General features: G+C 55.5%; 1 protein-coding gene across 1 annotated transcript in view; it reads right to left on the reverse strand.

Annotated features, from left to right (window-relative positions):
- The window catches only part of LOC144677826 (catenin delta-1-like), a 25,318-nt gene extending 6,370 nt beyond the window's left edge, over positions 1–18,948 (reverse strand). The window contains exons 1-5 of the mRNA XM_078537833.1: positions 18,711–18,948; positions 9,288–9,365; positions 7,062–7,217; positions 3,401–3,951; positions 988–1,454 (exon numbers count right to left, since the gene is read on the reverse strand). Of these exons, the coding sequence (XP_078393959.1) occupies positions 988–1,454; positions 3,401–3,951; positions 7,062–7,217; positions 9,288–9,365; positions 18,711–18,911 (1,453 nt within the window). The 5' untranslated portion in view covers positions 18,912–18,948. The remainder of the gene's footprint in view (positions 1–987; positions 1,455–3,400; positions 3,952–7,061; positions 7,218–9,287; positions 9,366–18,710) is intronic.
- Between the last annotated feature and the right edge of the window lie 3,615 nt (positions 18,949–22,563).

The raw sequence follows: 22,563 nt of genomic DNA on the forward strand, positions 1-22,563 counted from the left end.
CAGAACTGCACACAGTACTCCAGCTGAGAGAGGGAGTGAGGGAGGGAGGGAGCGAGGGAGGGTGCGAGGGAGGGAGGGAGCGAGGGAGGGAGGGAGCGAGCGAGGGAGGGAGGGAGCGAGGGAGGGAGCGAGGGAGGGAGCAAGCGAGGGAGGGAGCAAGCGAGGGAGGGAGCGAGGGAGGGAGGGAGGGAGGGAGCGAGCGAGGGAGGGAGGGAGCGAGCGAGCGAGCGAGGGAGGGAGGGAGGGAGCAAGCGAGGGAGGGAGCGAGCGAGGGAGGGAGCGAGCGAGGGAGGGAGCGAGCAAGGGAGGGAGGGAGCGAGCGAGGGAGGGAGGAAGCGAGGGAGGGAGGGAGCGAGGGAGGGAGCAAGCGAGCGAGGGAGGGAGGGAGCGAGCGAGGGAGGGAGGGAAGGAGCGAGGGAGGGAGGGAGCGAGGGAGGGAGGGAGCGAGGGAGGGAGCAAGCGAGGGAGGGAGCAAGCGAGGGAGGGAGCGAGCGAGGGAGGGAGGGAGGGAGGGAGGGAGGGAGCGAGCGAGCGAGGGAGGGAGCGAGGGAGGGAGCGAGGGAGGGAGGGAGGGAGGGAGGGAGCGAGGGAGGGAGCGAGGGAGGGAGCGAGGGAGGGAAGGAGAGAGGGAGGGAGGGAGGGAGCGAGGGAGGGAGTGAGGGAGCGAGGGAGGGAAGGAGGGAGGGAGCAAGGGAGGGAGGGAGCGAGCGAGCGAGGGAGGGAGGGAGCGAGTGAGGGAGGGAGGGAGTGAGGGAGAGAGGGAGTGAGTGAGGGAGTGTGAGGGGGTGAGGAAGGGGGTGAGGGAGGGGGGAGTGAGGGACGGAGTGAGGGAGGAGTTGAACCAATGGGAGTTTGATCTCTCTGCCCACCCTCCCCCGCCCCCAGCACAGAGGCTCCGCCCCCGGCACAGAGGCTCCGCCCCCGCCACAGAGGCTCCGCCCCCGGCACAGAGGCTCCGCCCCCGGCACAGAGGCTCCGCCCACGTACCGGTGATGACCTCGTTGAGGTCCATGTCCCGGGCCTTCCTGAGCAGCCGGACCAGCGATGGCACGCCGTCGCAGTTCTTGATGGCCTTCTTGTTGTCGGGGTCGCGGCCGTAGGAGATGTTCTTGAGGGCCCCGCAGGCCCCGTGGTGGACCTCCTTCTTGGGGTGGTCCAGCAGCTCCACCAGCACGGGGATGCCCTTGAGGCGCCGGACCTCGGTCTTCAGCTTGTCGTTGCGGTAGCACAGGTGCTGCAGGTAGGCGGCCGCGTTGGCCTTGACCGCGTCCAGCTTGTAGCTCAGCATGGCGATGACCTCGGGCAGCTCGGGCTGGCGCCAGACCGTCGGGTCCTTCCGGGTGCTGTGGAGACTGGTCATGCTGCCCGCCCGCTCCTGCTGAGCCAGCGGGGCCCAGTAGTAGCCCTCATGCTCCGACCGCATGTCGTCGGCCAGGGGGTCATCGAAGCTCCTGCTTTTTTTGGGAATAAGGCAAGGCGGACGGCGTTAGGAATTTTCAGCGGGGCCACCCTTCCTCCTTCCCTCCTTCCCTCCCCCCCCCACCTACCCCCCGCCAACGGTTCCCCCAAGGAGCACCTCCGACGGCCGTCCTCAGAGCGGGAGTTAGGAGATGAGAGGGACGATCTTCGATTTGGGCTCGGGAGGGGTGGTCCTTATTTTAACCAACGCCAGACCCGATAAGACGATTATGTTTTAAACTGTCTCCTTCAATTTAAGGGAAAATGGAGTAGGTTTTCAGAGGGGGGGCGGGGTAGGGGTGGTGGAGAGATGTGACCTACGAAATGTGCGCGGGGACAAGCCCATGTGATCTGGGTGTTATGGAGACAAAGCCCCAGGGTGGGGGTGGGGGGTGGTGTGTGGTGGAGAGACGTGACCTATGAAGTGTGCGCGGGGACAAGCCCACATGATCTGGGTGTTATGGAGACAAAGTCGGGGGGGGGGGGGGGGGGGGGGGGGGTGTGGAGAGATGTGACCTACGAAATGTGCGCGGGGACCAGCCCCTGTGATCTGGGTGTTATGGAGACAAAGTCCGGGGTGGGGTGGTGGAGAGATGTGACCTACGAAATGTGCTCGGGGACAAGCCCACGTGATCTGGGTGTTATGGAGACAAAGTCAAAACGAAACTTATTTTGACACGGGAACTCACAACATAGGGAAAGTTGGGTTATTTTTGGGGAAATACAGGGGGGTCTCAGTCAGATAGATCTGCAGGCGCAGACTCACAAAGGACTGCAGCAGGGGAAAAAGGCTTCTGTATGTCGACCACCAAGCAGAATAGCTGGTGGGGGCGGATTCCCCGTGGGGAGAGATGGGAACCTGCGGAGGTCTGGAGACCGGGGGGGGGTTCGCCAGTGGGTGCCTTGCTGCTGAAAGCGAGTTTCATCACACTCAGGATTGACTGAAGCAGGTTTTAAAAGGACTCTTGAGGCAGGGAAGAGAGAGTCTGCTGAAACGCCAGAAGGAACGTGACACTTTGTCGGGAGGCTACGTGTCAGCTGTGGAAAGGGTGTGAAGTGTAAATGTGGCACAGGGCTTTCTGTTGTGTTGATGGGAGGGGGTAGTACCTTATCTGTGGTTTTGGTGTTTTAGTTGCCCATTGAGTCATGTTTAGCCAAAGTTGATTTTAATTTGTTACAGTAAAAGTCTTAAAAATACGAAATCTTCCTCATTGGTCACAGAGAAATTCCATCTCTTTTTCCAAAGTTAATTGGGCCCCACAGTGAGATCGTGAGGCCTTCGATGGGAGAGTTAGAGGGCGAGAGGGATGATCCTCACTAGGTATAAAGTGAAGCGGGGGGAGGGGACACACTGTCGGGGTAATGTAGAGGGAGCTCTACACTGTATCTAACCCGTGCTGTACCTGCCCTGGGAGCGCTCGATGCTGACACTGGGTATAAAGTGGGGGGGACACTGTCAGGGTAATGTAGAGGGAGCTCTACACTGTATCTAACCCGTGCTGTACCTGCCCTGGGAGCGCTCGATGCTGACACTGGGTATAAAGTGGGGAGAGGGTGGGACACTGTCAGGGCAATGTAGAGGGAGCTCTACACTGTATCTAACCCGTGCTGTATCTGCCCTGGGAGCGCTCGATGCTGACACTGGGTATAAAGTGGGGAGAGGGTGGGACACTGTCAGGGCAATGTAGAGGGAGCTCTACACTGTATCTAACCCGTGCTGTACCTGCCCTGGGAGCGCTCGATGCTGACACTGGGTATAAATTGGGTAGAGGTGGGACACTGGTCGGGGTCAATGTAGAGGGAGCTCTACACTGTATCTAACCCGTGCTGTACCTGCCCTTGGGAGCGCTCGATGCTGACACTGGGTATAAATTGGGGAGAGGTGGGACACTGGTCGGGGTCAACGTAGAGGGAGCCCCGCGCTGCACCCGGCTTCACTTACCTGCGGAGGTACCTGGTGCGGAGGTCAGACGGGGTGGCCGAGCGTTTGGCGGTCGGGTACTCGTGGGCGAGGCCGTAGTCGGGCTCATCGAAGCCCACGCTGCGCTCGTCGTCCTCCAGTCCGTAGGGCTCGGAGAGGAAGCGCTCGGGGTGGGACTGGTTCAGGTTGAAGTTGCTGCCCCCCCGCACCTGGGGCTGGGCCCCGTAGGCGTCCAGCCGGCCCGGCGCCCGGTGGGGGTACCCGTCGACAGCCGGCTGGTAGCGCTGGTCGACCCGGGCGCCCCTCGACAGGCTGCCGTAGCCGTCCAGGACCGGGTCCCCGTAGCCCAGGCGCGGCCCCGGGGGCCGGCCGTAGGCCTCCTGGTAGGAGTAGCCCCGCGGCACGGTGGAGCTGCCGTGGGGGACCAGGTAGCCCTCGCCGTTGCTCCGGAACTTTCTGTCCAGGGTCTGGGTGTAGCCGCCCTGGAGGGAGGAGGAGCCGTCCAGGGAAAGCTGGTCGCCGGGCAACTCGTGGACCATCCTGGTGGTCACCGTCTTGATCACTTTCTTCACCTGGAGGTAAAAAAGAGAGAAGAAAGTTCCGGATCAACAACTGGCCGCCATTTTGCCCCCTTTCATCTCCTGCCCCCTCCCCCCACCGCGATATATATATAATCATACATGGGATCTGGACGTCATTATTCATTGCCCATCCCTAATTACCCCCCTCTTCATTCATGGGATCTGGACGTCATTATTCATTGCCCATCCCTAATTACCCCCCTCTTCATTCATGGGATCTGGACGTGACTTTATTTATTGCCCATCCCTAATTACCCCCCCTCGTTCATGGGATCTGGACGTGACTTTATTTATTGCCCATCCCTAATTACCCCCCCTCGTTCATGGGATCGGGACGTCACTTTATTTATTGCCCATCCCTAATTACCCCCCCTTGTTCGCAGGGGCATTTAAAAAAAAAAGTCAAACCGCATTCCCTGTGGGTCTGGAGTCACATGTGGGCCAGACCAGGGCAAGGGTGGCAGATTTCACCCCCCACCCCCCCCCCACCCCCACCCACCCCACTTCGATCGTGAATCCGAGATTGGCGGGTTTTTGTTCTCCGAAGGTGGATAAGGGGGGTATTGGGGGTGGGGGGGGGGGGGGGGGGGACGTGGAGTTTGGCCACAGGCCAGACAGACACGGTCCGATCCGAGGGGGCCGGAGCAGGCTCGAGGGGCCGAATGGCCCTCGGGCTCTTCCCTACGCTGGAGCGGTCAGCGGTTGTGGGGAGGGAGGGAGGGAGAACGTGACAAGTGGAGAGCACGGAGAAGTTGTCCCGCTTTTGAGGCCACGGGGGGGGGATATGGAGAGCAGGAGGAGGCCATTCGGCCCCTCTCGAGCCTGCCCCGCCAGTTCCATACCATCATGGCCGATCTCCAACCTGACCTCCCGCTTTCCCGCACCCGCTCCCCATAATCCCTTCATTCCCCTCGGTGTCCAGAAATCCCAACCGTCTCGGCCTGGAATAAACTCAACGCTGGAGCATCCACGGTTCCTTTGGGGGAGGGGAGGGGGTGTGGTGGTGGGGGGGGTGGGGGTGTGGAGAGAATTCCAGAGATTCACAACCCCCCCCAGAGCAAAGACATCTCTCCACCTCTCCGTCCAAAATGGCCGACCCACCCAGCCTAGCCTGAGACTGACCATCTTTCCCACCCCCCACCCCACCCGACCAGCTCTGGACTCTCCAGCCTGGGGTTGGGGAGGGGAGGGGTTTGGTTTGGGTAAACAGCCCCTCAGCACCTACCCTGTTGAACCCCCTCCCCCCTCCCTCTCGCTCATCGAAACTCCGGGGGGGCGGGGGGGGAACTTAGGCCCCATTCCGGCCCAGTCTCTCTCCGCGTTGAGGTGGGAGGGGGGGGAAATCCCCTCATCCCGGGGGGGGGGTCCCGTCAAACCTGCCTCACCCACCCTCTGCACGGTTACAGCCAAGACCACCTCGCCCCGACCCTCTCCGAATCGAGGCGATAAGGGCCACTCGCTTATCCCTCCCGTGCGGGTTACGCCACCCTGTTGTCGGACTGTCCGATTCTCCGTCGTTCCTGCGTCAGCTCATCCCCACAGCGTTCCGATTAATCCCACTCCTGCTCCTTCCCCCCTGTGAATTTTCCCCCAATTCCAGTGTTCCCTACGGAACCTGCTTCCACCGCCCTTTTCCAGGTCACAACAACTCGCTGCGTAGAATAGATTCTCACCTCCTCCAACAACCACCCCCCCTCTCTTCGATCCGTGTCCCCTCTGGTTACCCGGCCCCGCTGGAAAGAGTTTCTCCGGATTGACTCGATCGGGAACCCTTCCCGATTTTGAACGCCTCGATTCAATCTCCCTCCCCCCACCCCTGAGCCTCCTCCGCTCGAAGGAGCTCGTTCCACGTCTCTCCACGTGCGCTGAAGTCCCTCGTGGCAGGTACAATGTCTCCTTATATTCCTCCTGCCCCTCACTGAGCCTGTTGGGCTAAGGCGGTCTTGGTATAGCGACAGGACTCTAGGGATGGCCCACATCCTGCTTTTGCGCCACACAAGTGCCAGGCAATGACCATCTCCAACAAGAGAGAATCTAACCATCGCCCCCTTGACATTCAATGGCTGAATCCCCCACTATCAACACCCTGGGAGTTTTGCCATCGACCAGAAACTGAACTGGACCCAGCCATATAAATACTGTGGCTACAAGAGCAGGTCAGAGGCTGGGAATCCTGCGGAGAGTAACTCACCTCCTGAACTCCCAAAGCCTGTCCCCCATCTACAAGACACAAGTCAGGAGTGGGATGGGACACTCCCCACTTGCCTGGATGAGTTGCAGCTCCCACAACACTCGAGAAGCTCGACACCGTCCAGGACAAAGCAGCCCCACTCGATCGACACCCCATCCACAAACATTCACTCCCTCCACCACCGACGCACAGTAGCAGCAGTGTGTGTACCATCTACAAGATGCACTGCAGCAACTCACCAAGGCTCCTTCGACAGCAATTTCCAAACCCACGACCACTACCAACTAGGAGGACAAGGGCAGCAGACACATGGGGAACACCTACCACCTGGAAGTTCCCCTCCGAGCCCCTCACCATCCTGACTTGGGAATATATCGGCCGTTCCTTCACTGTCGCTGGGTTCAAAATCCTGGAACTCCCTCCCTAACAGCGCTGTGGGTGTACCTACACCACACGGGGTCTGCAGCGGTTCAAGAAGGCAGCTCACCCACCTACCACCTTCTCAAGGGGGCAATTAGGGATGGGGCAGTAAATGCTGGGCCCGGCCAGCGAGACCCCACACCCCCATGAAAGAAAAGCAAAATTCCACCCGGGAATTTTCTGATCTGATGCTCCTGCCTCCCCTAAGACAACTCCAAGTCCACCGATCAGGCAAAGGCCGTATGGGTAACCACGTGGGTAAGGTTAGTTGGGTCCCTTTCCTCTACCCGATCGATATCTCGGCTTCTTTCATGGGCGCCGCTCCTTCCGATTTGATTGGGGGAAGATATCGAACGAGCACTGGGACGACCTCCGACCCTCCCAGCCAAGCCTCCGCAAGGCCGCAGCCTTCCATCGCTAGGATACACAGAGGGTCAGCGCCTGTCCGTCCGCCTCTCTCCCCCCACACACCCCCCCCCGGGACACTCACCGTGGTCTCGGTCCTGCGCGTGGTGCCGTCCTCGTCCATCTCCACGGAGACGACGGACGGGGCGTGGTCGGGATCCTCCTCCACGGTAACCGTCTCCTCTATGTACGGACTTGGCTCCTGCATCATGGTGGCAACGCTGTACTGCAGGGGTCGCTCCTGGGTGGGGGACAAGAGGGAAAGGGAAAAAAAGATTCAGCGACCTGTATCGAGACAGCTTGGCAGGGGGCAGGCTAACGGCTTCAAGTGACCAGTCGCGCCAGTCAGGGCCCAGGCTTCATTTGCGGCCTAGTTCAAGGGTTGTAGGGTCTGGAGGGGGTGACAGAGATAGGGAGGGGGTGTAGGGGCTGGAGGAGGTTACAGAGATAGGGAGGGTTGTAGGGGCTGGAGGAGGTTACAGAGATAGGGAGGGTTGTAGGGGCTGGAGGAGGTTACAGAGATAGGGAGGGTTGTAGGGGCTGCAGGAGGTTACAGAGATAGGGAGGGGGTGTAAGGGCTGGAGGAGGTTACAGAGATAGGGAGGGGGTGTAAGGGCTGGAGGAGGTTACAGATATAGGGAGGATTGTAGGGGCTGGTGGAGGTTACAGATATAGGGAGGATTGTAGGGGCTGGTGGAGGTTACAGAGATAGGGAGGGTTGTAGGGACTGGAGGAGGTTACAGATATAGGGAGGATTGTAGGGGCTGGTGGAGGTTACAGAGATAGGGAGGGGTGTAAGGGCTGGAGGAGGTTACAGAGATAGGGAGGGGTGTAAGGGCTGGAGGAGGTACAGAGATAGGGAGGGGTGTAGGGGCTGGAGGAGGTTACAGAGATAGGGAGGGTTGTAGGGGCTGGAGGAGGTTACAGAGATAGGGAGGGGTGTAGGGGCTGGAGGAGGTTACAGAGATAGGGAGGGTTGTAGGGGCTGGAGGAGGTTACAGAGATAGGGAGGGGTGTAGGGGCTGGAGGAGGTTACAGAGATAGGGAGGGGTGTAGGGGCTGGAGGAGAGACAGTTTAAATATAAGGGGTGTCCCACTTAAGACGGAGATGAGAAGATTTTTTTTAAAGAGAGGTTTGAGTCTGTGGATCTGTTTCTTCCCCCGGGAGTGGTGGAAACAGTCAGTGAATATTTTTGAGGCTAAGTTTGGCAAGATTCTTAACTAACAAGGGCATCGAAGGTTATCGGGGGGGGAGGCAAAATATGTGGAGTTGAGGCCACAATCAGATTGGCCATGATCTTAGTGAATGGCGGAGCAGGCTCGAGGGGCTGAATGGCCTTCTCCTGCTCCTCAATTGTATGTTCGTATGAGAGAGAGAGAGAGGGAGAGAGAGTGCGCGCAACAGACAGACACAGAGAGAGAGAGAGAGAGAGACACACAGAGAGAGAGACACTCGGAGAGAGAGACACACACAGAGAGAGAGACACACAGAGAGAGAGACACTCGGAGAGAGAGACACACACAGAGAGAGAGACACACGGAGAGAGAGACACACGGAGAGAGAGACACACGGAGAGAGAGACACACGGAGAGAGAGACACACGGAGAGAGAGACACACAGAGAGAGAGACAGACAGAGAGAGAGACAGACAGAGAGAGAGACAGACAGAGAGAGAGACAGACAGAGAGAGAGACAGACAGAGAGAGAGACACACACAGAGAGAGACACAGAGAGAGAGACACAGAGAGAGAGACACACACAGAGAGAGAGACACACACAGAGAGAGAGACACACACAGAGAGAGAGACACACACACAGAGAGAGACACACACACAGAGAGAGACACACACACAGAGAGAGACACACACACAGAGAGAGACACACACAGAGAGAGACACACACAGAGAGAGACACACACAGAGAGAGAGAGACACACACAGAGAGACACACAGAGAGAGAGACACACACAGAGAGAGACACACAGAGAGAGAGACACACACAGAGAGACACACACACACACACAGAGAGACACACACAGAGAGAGACACACACAGAGAGAGACACACACAGAGAGAGACACACACAGAGAGAGACACACACAGAGAGAGACACACACAGAGAGACACACACACACAGAGAGACACACACACACAGAGAGACACACACACACAGAGAGACACACACACAGAGAGAGACACACACACAGAGAGAGACACAGAGAGAGAGATGGACAAAGTGAGGGGAGACAGCGAGTCGCAGGCTGAGAAGGAGCAAAGTTGGGCAGGGAGGAGAGTGGATCTGTTGACCTACCTGTGGCCCGTTCACACCAGGGTTAACTGACAGCAGACGGTCACTCTCAGCATTGCCAGGTATTAATCCGTTTTGGGTCTGGAGTTGAGTAAAGAGAGAGAGAGAGAGAGAGAATCTCATTAGTGTGGGACGTGTCAGAAAGGCAGAGAGTACACTGCAGGTACCCCCACTCTCAACCTCCCGCACCCACCGGCTCGGAATATAACCCCCTCTCCCCACAACACACAACCCCCCCCACCCGGCATCCCAGTTAGACAGGCACCAGGGCCAATTCTTCAGGTGGATTGGGGGGTGGGAGGAAAGAGGTTAGAAAATTTCACACATTCAGAAGCCAGACTCCCCACTCCTGATTTTCTTCAGTCGACAGGCGTACACGCGCACGGACAGACGCGCACAGACAGACGCACACACACACACACACAGGCGCGCGCACACACACACAGGCGCGTGCACACACACACAGGCGCGCGCACACACACACAGGCGCGCGCACACACACAGGCGCGCGCACACACACACACACAGGCGCGCGCACACACACACACAGGCGCACGCACACACACAGGCGCGCGCACACACACACAGGCGCGCGCACACACACACACAGGCGCGCGCACACACACACACAGGCGCACGCACACACAGGCACACACACACAGGCGCGCGCACACACACACAGGCGCGCGCGCGCACACACAGGCGCGCGCGCACACAGGCGCGCACACACACACACGCGCGCGCACACACACACACAGGCGCGCGCGCACACACACAGGCGCGCGCACACACACACACAGGCGCGCGCACACACACACAGGCGCGCGCACACACACACAGGCGAGCGCACACACACACAGGCGAGCGCACACACACACAGGCGCGCGCACACAGGCACACACACACAGAGGCACAGACAGGCACACACACAGGTGGCCGTGTAACAACGCGCAGAGCAGCGCACACACGGGCAGAGCAGGGCTCCGCTGCCACACGCCATAACTCGCAGGCTGAGGCTGTTCAGCGGCACCATCGGTGACCCCAGGAGGAGCTCCCGACCTCACCCCGGCTCCATCGCTGTTCCTGCTTCCACAACATTCCCCTCCCCTCCCCCCGACCTCAGCTAACAGGCACCAAGGTGGAGGGGGAACCCTCATCCATAGCCTGGTCTTAACTGCGGACTCGCCAAACCCACCCCTTCCCCTCTTGGCCGAGTTTCCCATCGCCGACCCTCCGGGAGATTCAGCTGATCCAGAGCTCCGGCCGACTCCTGGTTTGAACAGGCTCCGAGCTGCCTGACCTACATCCGAACCGAGACTCTCGCAATCTCCGCTCCAAAACTCACTTCCTGGGTATTCATATCCATCCATAACCTCATCCCCTCCAACCCTCCCTACCTCTGTCACCCCCTCCAACCCTCCCTATCTCTGTCACCCCCTCCAACCCTCCCTATCTCTGTCACCCCCTCCAACCCTCCCTATCTCTGTCACCCCCTCCAACCCTCCCTATCTCTGTCACCCCCTCCAACCCTCCCTATCTCTGTCACCCCCTCCAACCCTCCCTATCTCTGTCACCCCCTCCAACCCTCCCTATCTCTGTCATCCCCTCCAACCCTCCCTATCTCTGTCACCCCCTCCAACCCTCCCTACCTCTGTAACCCCCTCCAACCCTCCCCATCTCTGTAACCCCCTCCAACCCTCCCTATCTCTGTCATCCCCTCCAACCCTCCCTATCTCTGTCACCCCCTCCAACCCTCCCTATCTCTGTCACCCCCTCCAACCCTCCCTATCTCTGTCACCCCCTCCAACCCTCCCTATCTCTGTCACCCCCTCCAACCCTCCCCATCTCTGTCACCCCCTCCAACCCTCCCTATCTCTGTCACCCCCTCCAACCCTCCCTATCTCTGTCACCCCCTCCAACCCTCCCTATCTCTGTCACCCCCTCCAACCCTCCCTATCTCTGTCACCCCCTCCAACCCTCCCTATCTCTGTCACCCCCTCCAACCCTCCCTATCTCTGTCACCCCCTCCAACCCTCCCCATCTCTGTCACCCCCTCCAACCCTCCCTATCTCTGTCACCCCCTCCAACCCTCCCTACCTCTGTAACCCCCCCCAACCCTCCCTACCTCTGTAACCCCCCCCAACCCTCCCTACCTCTGTAACCCCCTCCAACCCTCCCTATCTCTGTAACCCCCCTCCAACCCTCCCTATCTCTGTAACCCCCTCCAACCCTCCCTATCTCTGTAAAACCCTCCAACCCTCCCTATCTCTGTAACCCCCTCCAACCCTCCCTATCTCTGTAACCCCCTCCAACCCTCCCTATCTCTGTAACCCCCTCCAACCCTCCCTATCTCTGTAACCCCCCTCCAACCCTCCCTATCTCTGTAACCCCCTCCAACCCTCCCTATCTCTGTAACCTCCTCCAGCCCCTACAACCCTCCCCATCTCTGTAACCTCCTCCAGCCCCTACACCCCTCCCCATCTCTGTAACCTCCTCCAGCCCCTACAACCCTCCCTATCTCTGTAACCTCCTCCAGACCCTACAACCCTCCCTATCTCTGTAACCTCCTCCAGCCCCTACAACCCTCCCTATCTCTGTAACCTCCTCCAGCCCCTACGACCCTCCCTTATCTCTGTAACCCTCCTGCGACCGTCCGAGATCTCTGCGCTCCTCCAATTCCGGCCTCTTGACCATCCCCCCCCCGATTTTAATCGCTCCACCGTTGGCGGCCGTGCCTTCAGCTGCCTGGGGCCCTGAGCTCTGGAATTCCCTCCCTAAACCTCTCCGTCTCTCAATCCCTGTCTCTCTCTCTCTCTCTGTCTCGGTCTCTTCTCTTTTAAGACGTTCCTTAAAACCTCCCTCTTTGACCAAACTTTTATAGTCAGCTGACTGATCATCGCCGCATGTATCTCAGGGTCAAAGGTTGCTGGATAATGGCTCCCGTGAAGCGCTCTGGGACATTTGACAACGCTGTAAGTGTTGAACATACGCAAGGAGACGTCGGTGGTTGTCACAGGGCAAAGGTCACTGAGTGGGCGATATCGCATGCAGAGAAGACTCGAGGGGCCGAATGGCCTACTCATGCTCCTATCGTCACTACATTTCCTATTTTTCCAGGTTAATAGGCGCTTCTGCGTTGCCTTGAGATGCTCCCCCGCCTGCCGGCTGGGATCTTGCCGTGCGCAAGATGGCGGACGCCTCAGTCCACACACGAACAGGCACCTGCGCTTCGGGACCAAACAACCTATCTTCGGACCAGAGGGCGGCACGAGTCCCGGGAGGCTTCTGAGCTGAGTGATTGCTTCCCCCCCCAAACGATCTCCTCACTCATCTCAAAACGCCACGCTCGGTCAACCTTCCTCCACATGGGGAGGCTGAGCAGAGACCTTAACCTACCCTACAGTGGGAGTGAACGGGAAGGGGTTTGGGTCCATTGGGATTGTGGACAGTGGGAGTGAACGGGAAGGGGTTTGGGTCCATTGGGATTGTGTACAGTGGGAGTGAACGGGAAGGGGTTTGTTTCCATTGGGATTGTGTACAGTGGGAGTGAACGGGAAGGGGTTTGTTTCCATTGGGATTGTGTACAGTGGGAGTGAACGGGAAGGGGTTTGGGTCCATTGGGATTGTGGACAGTGGGAGTGAACGGGAAGGGGTTTGGGTCCATTGGGATTGTGGAGAGTGGGAGTGAATGGGAAGGGGTTTGGGTCCATTGGGATTGTGTACACTGGGAGTGAAAGGTCAGGGGTTTGGGTCCATTGGGATTGTGGACAGTGGGAATGAAAGGGAAGGGGTTGGGGTCCATTGGGATTGTGTACAGTGGGAGTGAACAGGAAGGGGTTTGGGTCCATTGGGATTGTGGAGAGTGGGAGTGAATGGGAAGGGGTTTGGGTCCATTGGGATTGTGCACAGTGGGAGTGAACGGGAAGGGGTTTGGGTCCATTGGGATTGTGTACAGTGGGAGTGAACGGGAAGGGGTTTGGGTCCATTGGGATTGTGTGCAGTGGGAGTGAATGGGAAGGGGTTTGGGTCCATTGGGATTGTGTACAGTGGGAGTGAACGGGAAGGGGTTTGGGTCCATTGGGATTGTGTACAATGGGAGTGAACGGGAAGGGGTTTGGGTCCATTGGGATTGTGGACAGTGGGAGTGAACGGGAAGGGGTTTGGGTCCATTGGGATTGTGTACAGTGGGAGTGAACGGGAAGAGGTTTGGGTCCATTGGGATTGTGTACAGTGGGAGGGAACGGGAAGGGGTTTGGGTCCATTTTAGAATTGCATTGAAAGGTTTGAAACACTTGCCAAATATTTGACTTTTCAAACTGATCTCCACTATGTCTACAGAGTCAGTACAATGACGGCTTTTCACAGCAGGACACTTACACCGTGGCCCTCAAGCCCTATTTAATCATGAAAAGACCTTGAATTTTCAAATCTATCTTCCACTGCAGGTGGTTTTTCTGGTTACCAGGTCCAGCTCGGTGTGTGTGAAGCAGAGTGCAAAGTGCTATTTACTCCGCAGTTAATCAGTAACTTCACCAGAGCGAGCGAGGGCTGAGAGAGTACCCGAGCATAAATCACAAGGAACATAACTTCAGAATCATCCTGACACAATGAGCCTGAACTCACCCAGTGCACTGCCCCTTGTCAGGATTCAACTCGAACACACCCTTACCGTTCACTCCCACTGTACACAATCCCAATGGAGCCAAACCACTTCCCGTTCACTCCCACTGTCCACAATCCCAATAGATCCAAACCCCTTACCGTTCACTCCCACTGTCCACAATCCCAATAGATCCAAACCCCTTCCCGTTCACTCCCACTGTCCACAATCCCAATGGACCCAAACCCCTTCCCGTTCACTGCCACTGTACACAATCCCAATGGACCCAAACCCCTTCCCGTTCACTCCCACTGTACACAATCCCAATGGTCCCAAACCCCTTCCCGTACATTCCCACTGTCCACAATCCCAATAGATCCAAACCCCTTCCCGTTCACTCCCACTGTACACAATCCCAATGGACCCAAACCCCTTCCCGTTCACTCATACTGTCCACAATCCCAATAGATCCAAACCCCTTCCTGTTCACTCTCACTGTACACAATCCCAAAGGACCCCAACCCCTTCCCGTTCACTCCCACTGTACACAATCCCAATGGACCCAAACCCCTTCCCATTCACTCCCGCTGTACACAATCCCAATGGACCCAAACCCCTTCCCGTTCACTCCCACTGTACACAATCCCAATGGACCCAAACCCCTTCCCGTTCACTCCCACTGTACACAATCCCAATGGTCCCAAACCCCTTCCCGTACATTCCCACTGTCCACAATCCCAATAGATCCAAACCCCTTCCCGTTCACCCCCACTGTACACAATCCCAATGGACCCAAACCCCTTCCCGTTCACTCATACTGTCCACAATCCCAATAGATCCAAACCCCTTCCTGTTCACTCTCACTGTACACAATCCCAAAGGACCCCAACCCCTTCCCGTTCACTCCCACTGTACACAATCCCAATGGACCCAAACCCCTTCCCGTTCACTCATACTGTCCACAATCCCAATAGATCCAAACCCCTTCCTGTTCACTCTCACTGTACACAATCCCAAAGGACCCCAACCCCTTCCCGTTCACTCCCACTGTACACAATCCCAATGGACCCAAACCCCTTCCCATTCGCTCCCACTGTACACAATCCCAATGGACCCAAACCCCTTCCCATTCACTCCCACTGTACACAATCCCAATGGACCCAAACCCCTTCCCGTTCACTCCCACTGTCCACAATCCCAATAGATCCAAACCCCTTCCTGTTCACTCTCACTGTACACAATCCCAAAGGACCCCAACCCCTTCCCGTTCACTCCCACTGTACACAATCCCAATGGACCCAAACCCCTTCCCATTCGCTCCCACTGTACACAATCCCAATGGACCCAAACCCCTTCCCATTCACTCCCACTGTACACAATCCCAATGGACCCAAACCCCTTCCCGTTCACTCCCACTGTACACAATCCCAACGGACCCAAACCCCTTCCCGTTCACTCCCACTGTACACAATCCCAATGGACCCAAACCCCTTCCCGTTCACTCCCACTGTACACAATCCCAATGGACCCAAACCCCTTCCCGTTCACTCCCACTGTACACAATCCCAATGGACCCAAACCCCTTCCCCTTCACTCCCACTGTACACAATCCCAATGGACCCAAACCCCTTCCCATTCGCTCCCACTGTACACAATCCCAATGGACCCAAACCCCTTCCCATTCACTCCCACTGTACACAATCCCAATGGACCCAAACCCCTTCCCGTTCACTCCCACTGTACACAATCCCAATGGACCCAAACCCCTTCCCGTTCACTCCCACTGTACACAATCCCAATGGACCCAAACCCCTTCCCATTCACTCCCACTGTACACAATCCCAATGGACCCAAACCCCTTCCCAAGCAGTGGAGGGGGGGGGGAAAAGGGGGCGCCACTCGGCCCATCGCGCCCGTGCCAGCCCGCCGGCACCCTCTCAGCAGCCGTGCCTCCTGACTCTTGCCCGCCCGAACACTCCCCCTCCCCTCCCCTCCCACTGCTAACCCCACCCCCCCCTTCGGCCCTCCATCCAGGTGTCCCCCTCTTTTAGGAGCCTGGGCCTGACCTTGCCCCCCATAAAGGCGCGTTCCTGGTCGCGGCTGCCCGGTGATGGGGGGGGGCGCCAAGAGAACGAGGGAAGGGAAGAGACACGATCCCACCTCACCCCACACCCCACCCCACCCGCACCCCAGGTTTTGTCTACCTGCCGCTACCTGACGCCTCCCCAGTTACCAACCGGCCCCCACTACCACCCCCGGCTTCTCAGGACGCGGTTAGGCACCGACCTGCCAACGTGCAAGTCCCACCGCGTAGGCCGGGCAACGCAAAATGGCCGCGCGAGCGAGCAAGCGAGCGGCTGGGTGGATAATGACGTTGGTCGCAAGTCAAAAAATGTCCCAGTTAGAACCAACATGTCCCAGCAGCCACTGCTGAGGAGAGGCCGCACTCTCACTGCCGGCCTCAATTCCAGAGACTGACCCTCAGCAGCGAGCGGTGGGGTCTCTGGTGGTGGACGCGGGGTAAGTGTGGGGTCGGGGGGTGGGTGTGTTGGGGAAAGCAGTGTTAGGCTTTCCGTCTCTCAGTCTTTGGCCCACCTCCCCTCCCTCGACAGGGGAAGGGGACTGTGTCCACCCAAGGGCCTTCCGACCCCTTCGGGAGGTCCAGAGGGACCGAGGGCCTCAGGGTTAACCAGGGGAGGCTCGGAGAAAGGAAAGGGGGCGCAGGTTATCCGGTCGGGCGTTAACTAGCCACATGGACCAGGTTAACATCTCACCCCGTGCTGTACCTGCCCTGGGAGCGCTCGATGCTGACGCTGGATATAAAGTGGGGAGAGGTGGGACACTGTCGGGGTAATGTAGAGGGAGCTCTACACTGTATCTAACCCATGCTGTACCTGCCCTGGGAGCACTCGATGCTGACACTGGGTATAAAGTGGGGGAGACACACTGTCAGGGTAATGTAGAGGGAGCTCTACACTGTATCTAACCCGTGCTGTACCTGCCCTGGGAGTGCTCGATGCTGACACTGGGTATAAAGTGGGGAGAGGTGGGATACTGTCGGGGTAATGTAGAGGGAGCTCTACACTGTATCTAACCCGTGCTGTACCTGCCCTGGGAGCGCTCGATGCTGACGCTGGGTATAAAGTGGGGAGAAGTGGGACACTGTCGGGGTAATGTAGAGGGAGCTCTACACTGTATCTAACCCGTGCTGTACCTGCCCTGTGAGCGCTTGATGCTGACACTGGGTATAAAGTGGGAGGGACACACTGTCAGGGTAATGTAGAGGGAGCTCTACACTGTATCTAACCCGTGCTGTACCTGCCCTGTGAGCGCTTGATGCTGACACTGGGTATAAAGTGGGAGGGACACACTGTCAGGGTAATGTAGAGGGAACTCTACACTGTATCTGACCTCAACCAAATGGGGGGGGAATCGAGGGAGATGGGACGGGGGGAGAATCGAGGGAGACGGGATGGAGGGGGGGGAATCGAGGGAGACGGGATGGGGGGAGGGGGAATCGAGGGAGACGGAATGGGGGGAGGGGGAATCGAGGGAGACGGAATGGGGGGAGGGGGAATCGAGGGAGACGGGATGGTGGGGAGGAATCGAGGGAGACGGGATGGGGGGGGAATCGAGGGAGACGGGATGGGGGGGAATCGAGGAAGTCGGGATGGAGGGGGGGGAATCGAGGGAGACGGGATGGGGGGAATCGAGGGAGACGGGATGGGGGGGAATTGAGGGAGACGGGATGGGGGGAATCGAGGGAGACGGGATGGGGGAGGAATCGAGGGAGACGGGATGGGGGGAATCGAGGGAGACGGGATCGGGGGAGGAATCGAGGGAGACGGGATCGGGGGAGGAATCGAGGGAGACGGGATGGGGGAGGGGGAATCGAGGGAGACGGGATGGGGGGAGGGGGAATCGAGGGAGACGGGATGGGGGGAGGGGGAATCGAGGGAGACGGGATGGGGGGAGGGGGAATCGAGGGAGACGGGATGGGGGGAGGGGGAATCGAGGGAGACGGGATGGGGGGAGGGGGAATCGAGGGAGACGGGATGGGGGGAATCGAGGGAGACGGGATGGGGGAATCGAGGGAGACGGGATGGGGGAATCGAGGGAGACGGGATGGAGGGGGGGGAATGGAGGAAGACGGGATGGAGGGGGGGAATGGAGGAAGACGGGATGGAGGGGGGGAATGGAGGGAGACGGGATGGGGGGGAATTGAGGGAGACGGGATGGAGGGGAATTGAGGGAGACGGGATGGAGGGGGGGGAATCGAGGGAGACGGGATGGAGGGGGGGAATCGAGGGAGACGGGATGGAGGGGGGGAATCGAGGGAGACGGGGTGGAGGGGGGGGAAATCGAGGAAGAGGGGATGGAGGTGGGGGGGGAATTGGGGTAGGGTCCTGAGGCAAATTGGAGAATTGGGGAAGAGCTGGAGCCTGAGGGGCTGGGAAAGACGCGGCGAGGGGAACGCGGGGAAGATGGGGTGGGGAAGCCGCAAGGGTTTGGGAGAGGGCGGGACAGGGAGGGTTTGCAAGCCGGGGAGGCCAAAGTTGGGGAGAAGCATGTGGTAGACGGATGAGCTGAGAGCGCACGAGAGATGGAGAGAGAGAGATGGAGAGAGAGAGCGAGAGAGATGGAGAGAGATGGAGAGAGAGAGAGATGGAGAGAGAGAGAGAGATTGAGAGAGAGAGAGAGATGGAGAGAGAGACGGAGAGAGAGATGGAGCAGCTGGAATGGGACGCGATGGGATGGCCAGGTCAATCCAAGATGGCGGATGGGTGAACGTGGCGGATTGACCCGGGGATGGAAACGAGGATTACCTGCCACCGCCAGCTGAGGGTCCCGTTGCCGTTGGCGACGGAGGGCCCCATCCCATCGGACCCCAGCTTCACGCGCTGTAGCTGCAGCGAGACGCCTCGCCTCTCGTCTTCGAGCGCCCGGGTCAGCTTCTCAAACTGGGCCTCCTGCTCCTTGACAGAGGCCAGGATGCTGGCCGTTGACTCAATGTCGGAGTCATCCATGGTGACGCCCGCCTAGGGGCAGGAGGAGGGGGCGAATAATTGCTTTTTATTTATATATCTCTCTCTCTCTCTCTCTCGCTGTGCATATATATCAAAATAAAAACAGCCCCAAAAACCTGTCCCACGTTCTGGTTGACAACAGAAGATTTGTGAGCGAGAGAGAGAGAAAGGAGGAGAAGGGTGGGGGAGAACGGAGAGAGGGAGAAAGGGAGAGAGAGAGAGAGAACAAAAGAGCAAAGGTCAGATTTTAAGAGGTCACAGGGTACAAACCAAGGCCGCAACAACTCAAAATGGTCTGAATTATTCCCCTTGTTCAACCCCCCTCTCAATCAGATACGTTCCTTGTTCAAATATAATAATATAACCCACCCCCCATTCAGCCCCCTCCTCGAGCCTGTTACACAGGAACAGGAGGAGGCCCCCATTCAGCCCCCTCCTCCTCGAGCATGTTACACAGGGACAGGAGGAGGCCCCATTCAGCCCCCTCCTCGAGCCTGTTACACAGGAACAGGAGGAGGCCCCCATTCAGCCCCCTCCTCCTCGAGCCTGTTACACAGGGACAGGAGGAGGCCCCCATTCAGCCCCCTCCTCGAGCCTGTTACACAGGAACAGGAGGAGGCCCCCATTCAGCCCCCTCCTCCTCGAGCCTGTTACACAGGAACAGGAGGAGGCCCCATTCAGCCCCCCCTCCTCGAGCCTGTTACACAGGGACAGGAGGAGGCCCCATTCAGCCCCCTCCCCTAGCCTGTTACACAGGAACAGGAGGAGGCCCCATTCAGCCCCCTCCTCCTCGAGCCTGTTACACAGGAACAGGAGAAGGCCCCATTCAGCACCCCCTCCTCGAGCCTGTTACACAGGGACAGGAGGAGGCCCCATTCAGCCCCCTCCCCTAGCCTGTTACACAGGGAACTGTATTTCAACTCCACCTAACCACCTTGGTTAAGTGAGCCGAAATACTAACAAACCCATCAAAGAATAAAGGATCAGATTTTGCATTTTGCAATTGACCCCCAAGCACAACATCCTGAAGGGTTTTGGGGCTGGTGGTGGGGTGGTAAGGGGGCTGCTTGGCACAGCGCTGCGATGAGTTAGAGATTTCCACTCCTATTTGCGTGAACAAATGCTTCCTTGACGTTGCCCCCTGGCTCTCAGTTTAAGTTCCTGCCCCCTGGTTCTGGACTCCAGCACACTGCCCGCCGTCCCCTCCCATCACAAGAGGAAATACAGTTTCTCCCTGTCCGTTCTATCAAATCCTTCAATGGCTTTAACACCTCCATCAGATCATCCCTTCACCAGCGACACTTCACGGAATACAAGCCTAGTTAGCATAACCAGTCCTCTCCATTAAACCCTATCAATATATACATATTTACACGCACCATTAAATATATATACACATATTTAGGCACACGATTAAATATATAGACACATTTACGCGTGCCATTAAATATATATACACATTTACGCGTGCGATTAAATATATATATACATTCACGCGCGCGATTAAATATATAGACACATTCACGCGCGCGATTAAATATATAGACACATTCACGCGCGTGATTAAATATATATACACATTCACGCGCGCGATTAAATATATGTACACATTCACGTGCGCGATTAAATATATGTACACATTCACGCGCGCGGTTAAATATATGTACACATTCACGCGCGCGGTTAAATATATGTACACATTGACGCGCGCGATTAAATATATACATAATTTACGCACGCGATTATATACATATATTTACGCGAGCGATTAAACATATACATATTTACGTGCGCGATTAAACATATATATACATATTTACGTGCACGATTATATATATACATATTTACGCGCACGATTAATATATATACATATTTACACGCGCGATTAAATATATATATATATTTGCGCGTGCGATTATATATACACATTTACGCACGCGATTATATATATATATATACATATTTGCGCGCACGATTATATACACATATTTACGCGCGCGATTAAACATATATACATATTTACACGTGCGATTAAATATATATATACATATTTACACGCGCGATTAAATATATATACATAATTTACGCACGCGATTAAATATATATATACACATTTACGCACGCGATTAAATACATATACATATTTACGCGCGCGATTAAATATATATACACATATTTACGCGCGTGATTATATATATACATAATTACGCACGTGATTAAATATATATATATATACGCGCGCGATTAAATATATATACATATTTGCGCGCGCGATTATATATACATATTTACGCACGCAATTAAATATATATATATATTTACGCGCGCGATTAAATATATATACACATTTTTACGCGCGCGATTATATATACATATTTACACGCGCGATTAAACATATATATACATATTTACGCGCGCGATTAAATATATAGACACATTTACGCGCGCGATTAAATATATATATATACATATTTACGCGCGCGATTAAATATATATATACATATTTACGCGCGCGATTAAATATATATATACATATTTACGCGCGCGATTAAATATATATACATATTTGCGCGCGCGATTATATATACATATTTGCGCGCGAGATTAAATATATATATACATATTTACACGCGCGATTAAATATATATATACATATTTACACGCGCGATTAAATATATATACATAATTTACACGCGCGATTAAATATATATATACACATTTACGCGCGCGATTAAACATATATATAGATATTTACGCGCGCGATTAAACATATATATAGAGTTACGTGCGCGATTAAACATATAGACACATATTTACGCGCGCGATTGAATATATAGACACATATTTACGCGCGCGATTGAATATATAGATACATATTTACGCGCGCGATTAAATATATATACATATTTACGCGCGCGATTAAATATATATACATATTTACGTGCGCGATTAAATATATATACACATATTTACGCGCGCGATTAAATATATATATATACATATTTACGCGCGCGATTAAATATATATATACATATTTACGCGCGCGATTAAATATATATACATATTTACGCGCGCGATTAAATATATATACACATATTTACGCGCGTGATTATATATATACATAATTACGCACGTGATTAAATATATATATATATACGCGCGCGATTAAATATATATACATATTTGCGCGCGCGATTATATATACATATTTACGCACGCAATTAAATATATATATATATTTACGCGCGCGATTAAATATATATACACATTTTACGCGCGCGATTATATATATACATATTTACACGCGCGATTAAACATATATATACATATTTACGCGCGCGATTAAATATATAGACACATTTACGCGCGCGATTAAATATATATATATACATATTTACGCGCGCGATTAAATATATATATATACATATTTACGCGCGCGATTAAATATATATATACATATTTACGCGCGCGATTAAATATATATACATATTTGCGCGCGCGATTATATATACATATTTGCGCGCGAGATTAAATATATATATACATATTTACACGCGCGATTAAATATATATATACATATTTACACGCGCGATTAAATATATATACATAATTTACACGCGCGATTAAATATATATATACACATTTACGCGCG

The sequence above is a fragment of the Cetorhinus maximus genome, unplaced genomic scaffold (assembly GCF_964194155.1).
Source record: "Cetorhinus maximus unplaced genomic scaffold, sCetMax3.hap1.1 HAP1_SCAFFOLD_3113, whole genome shotgun sequence".
Taxonomy (NCBI): Eukaryota; Metazoa; Chordata; class Chondrichthyes; order Lamniformes; family Cetorhinidae; genus Cetorhinus; species Cetorhinus maximus.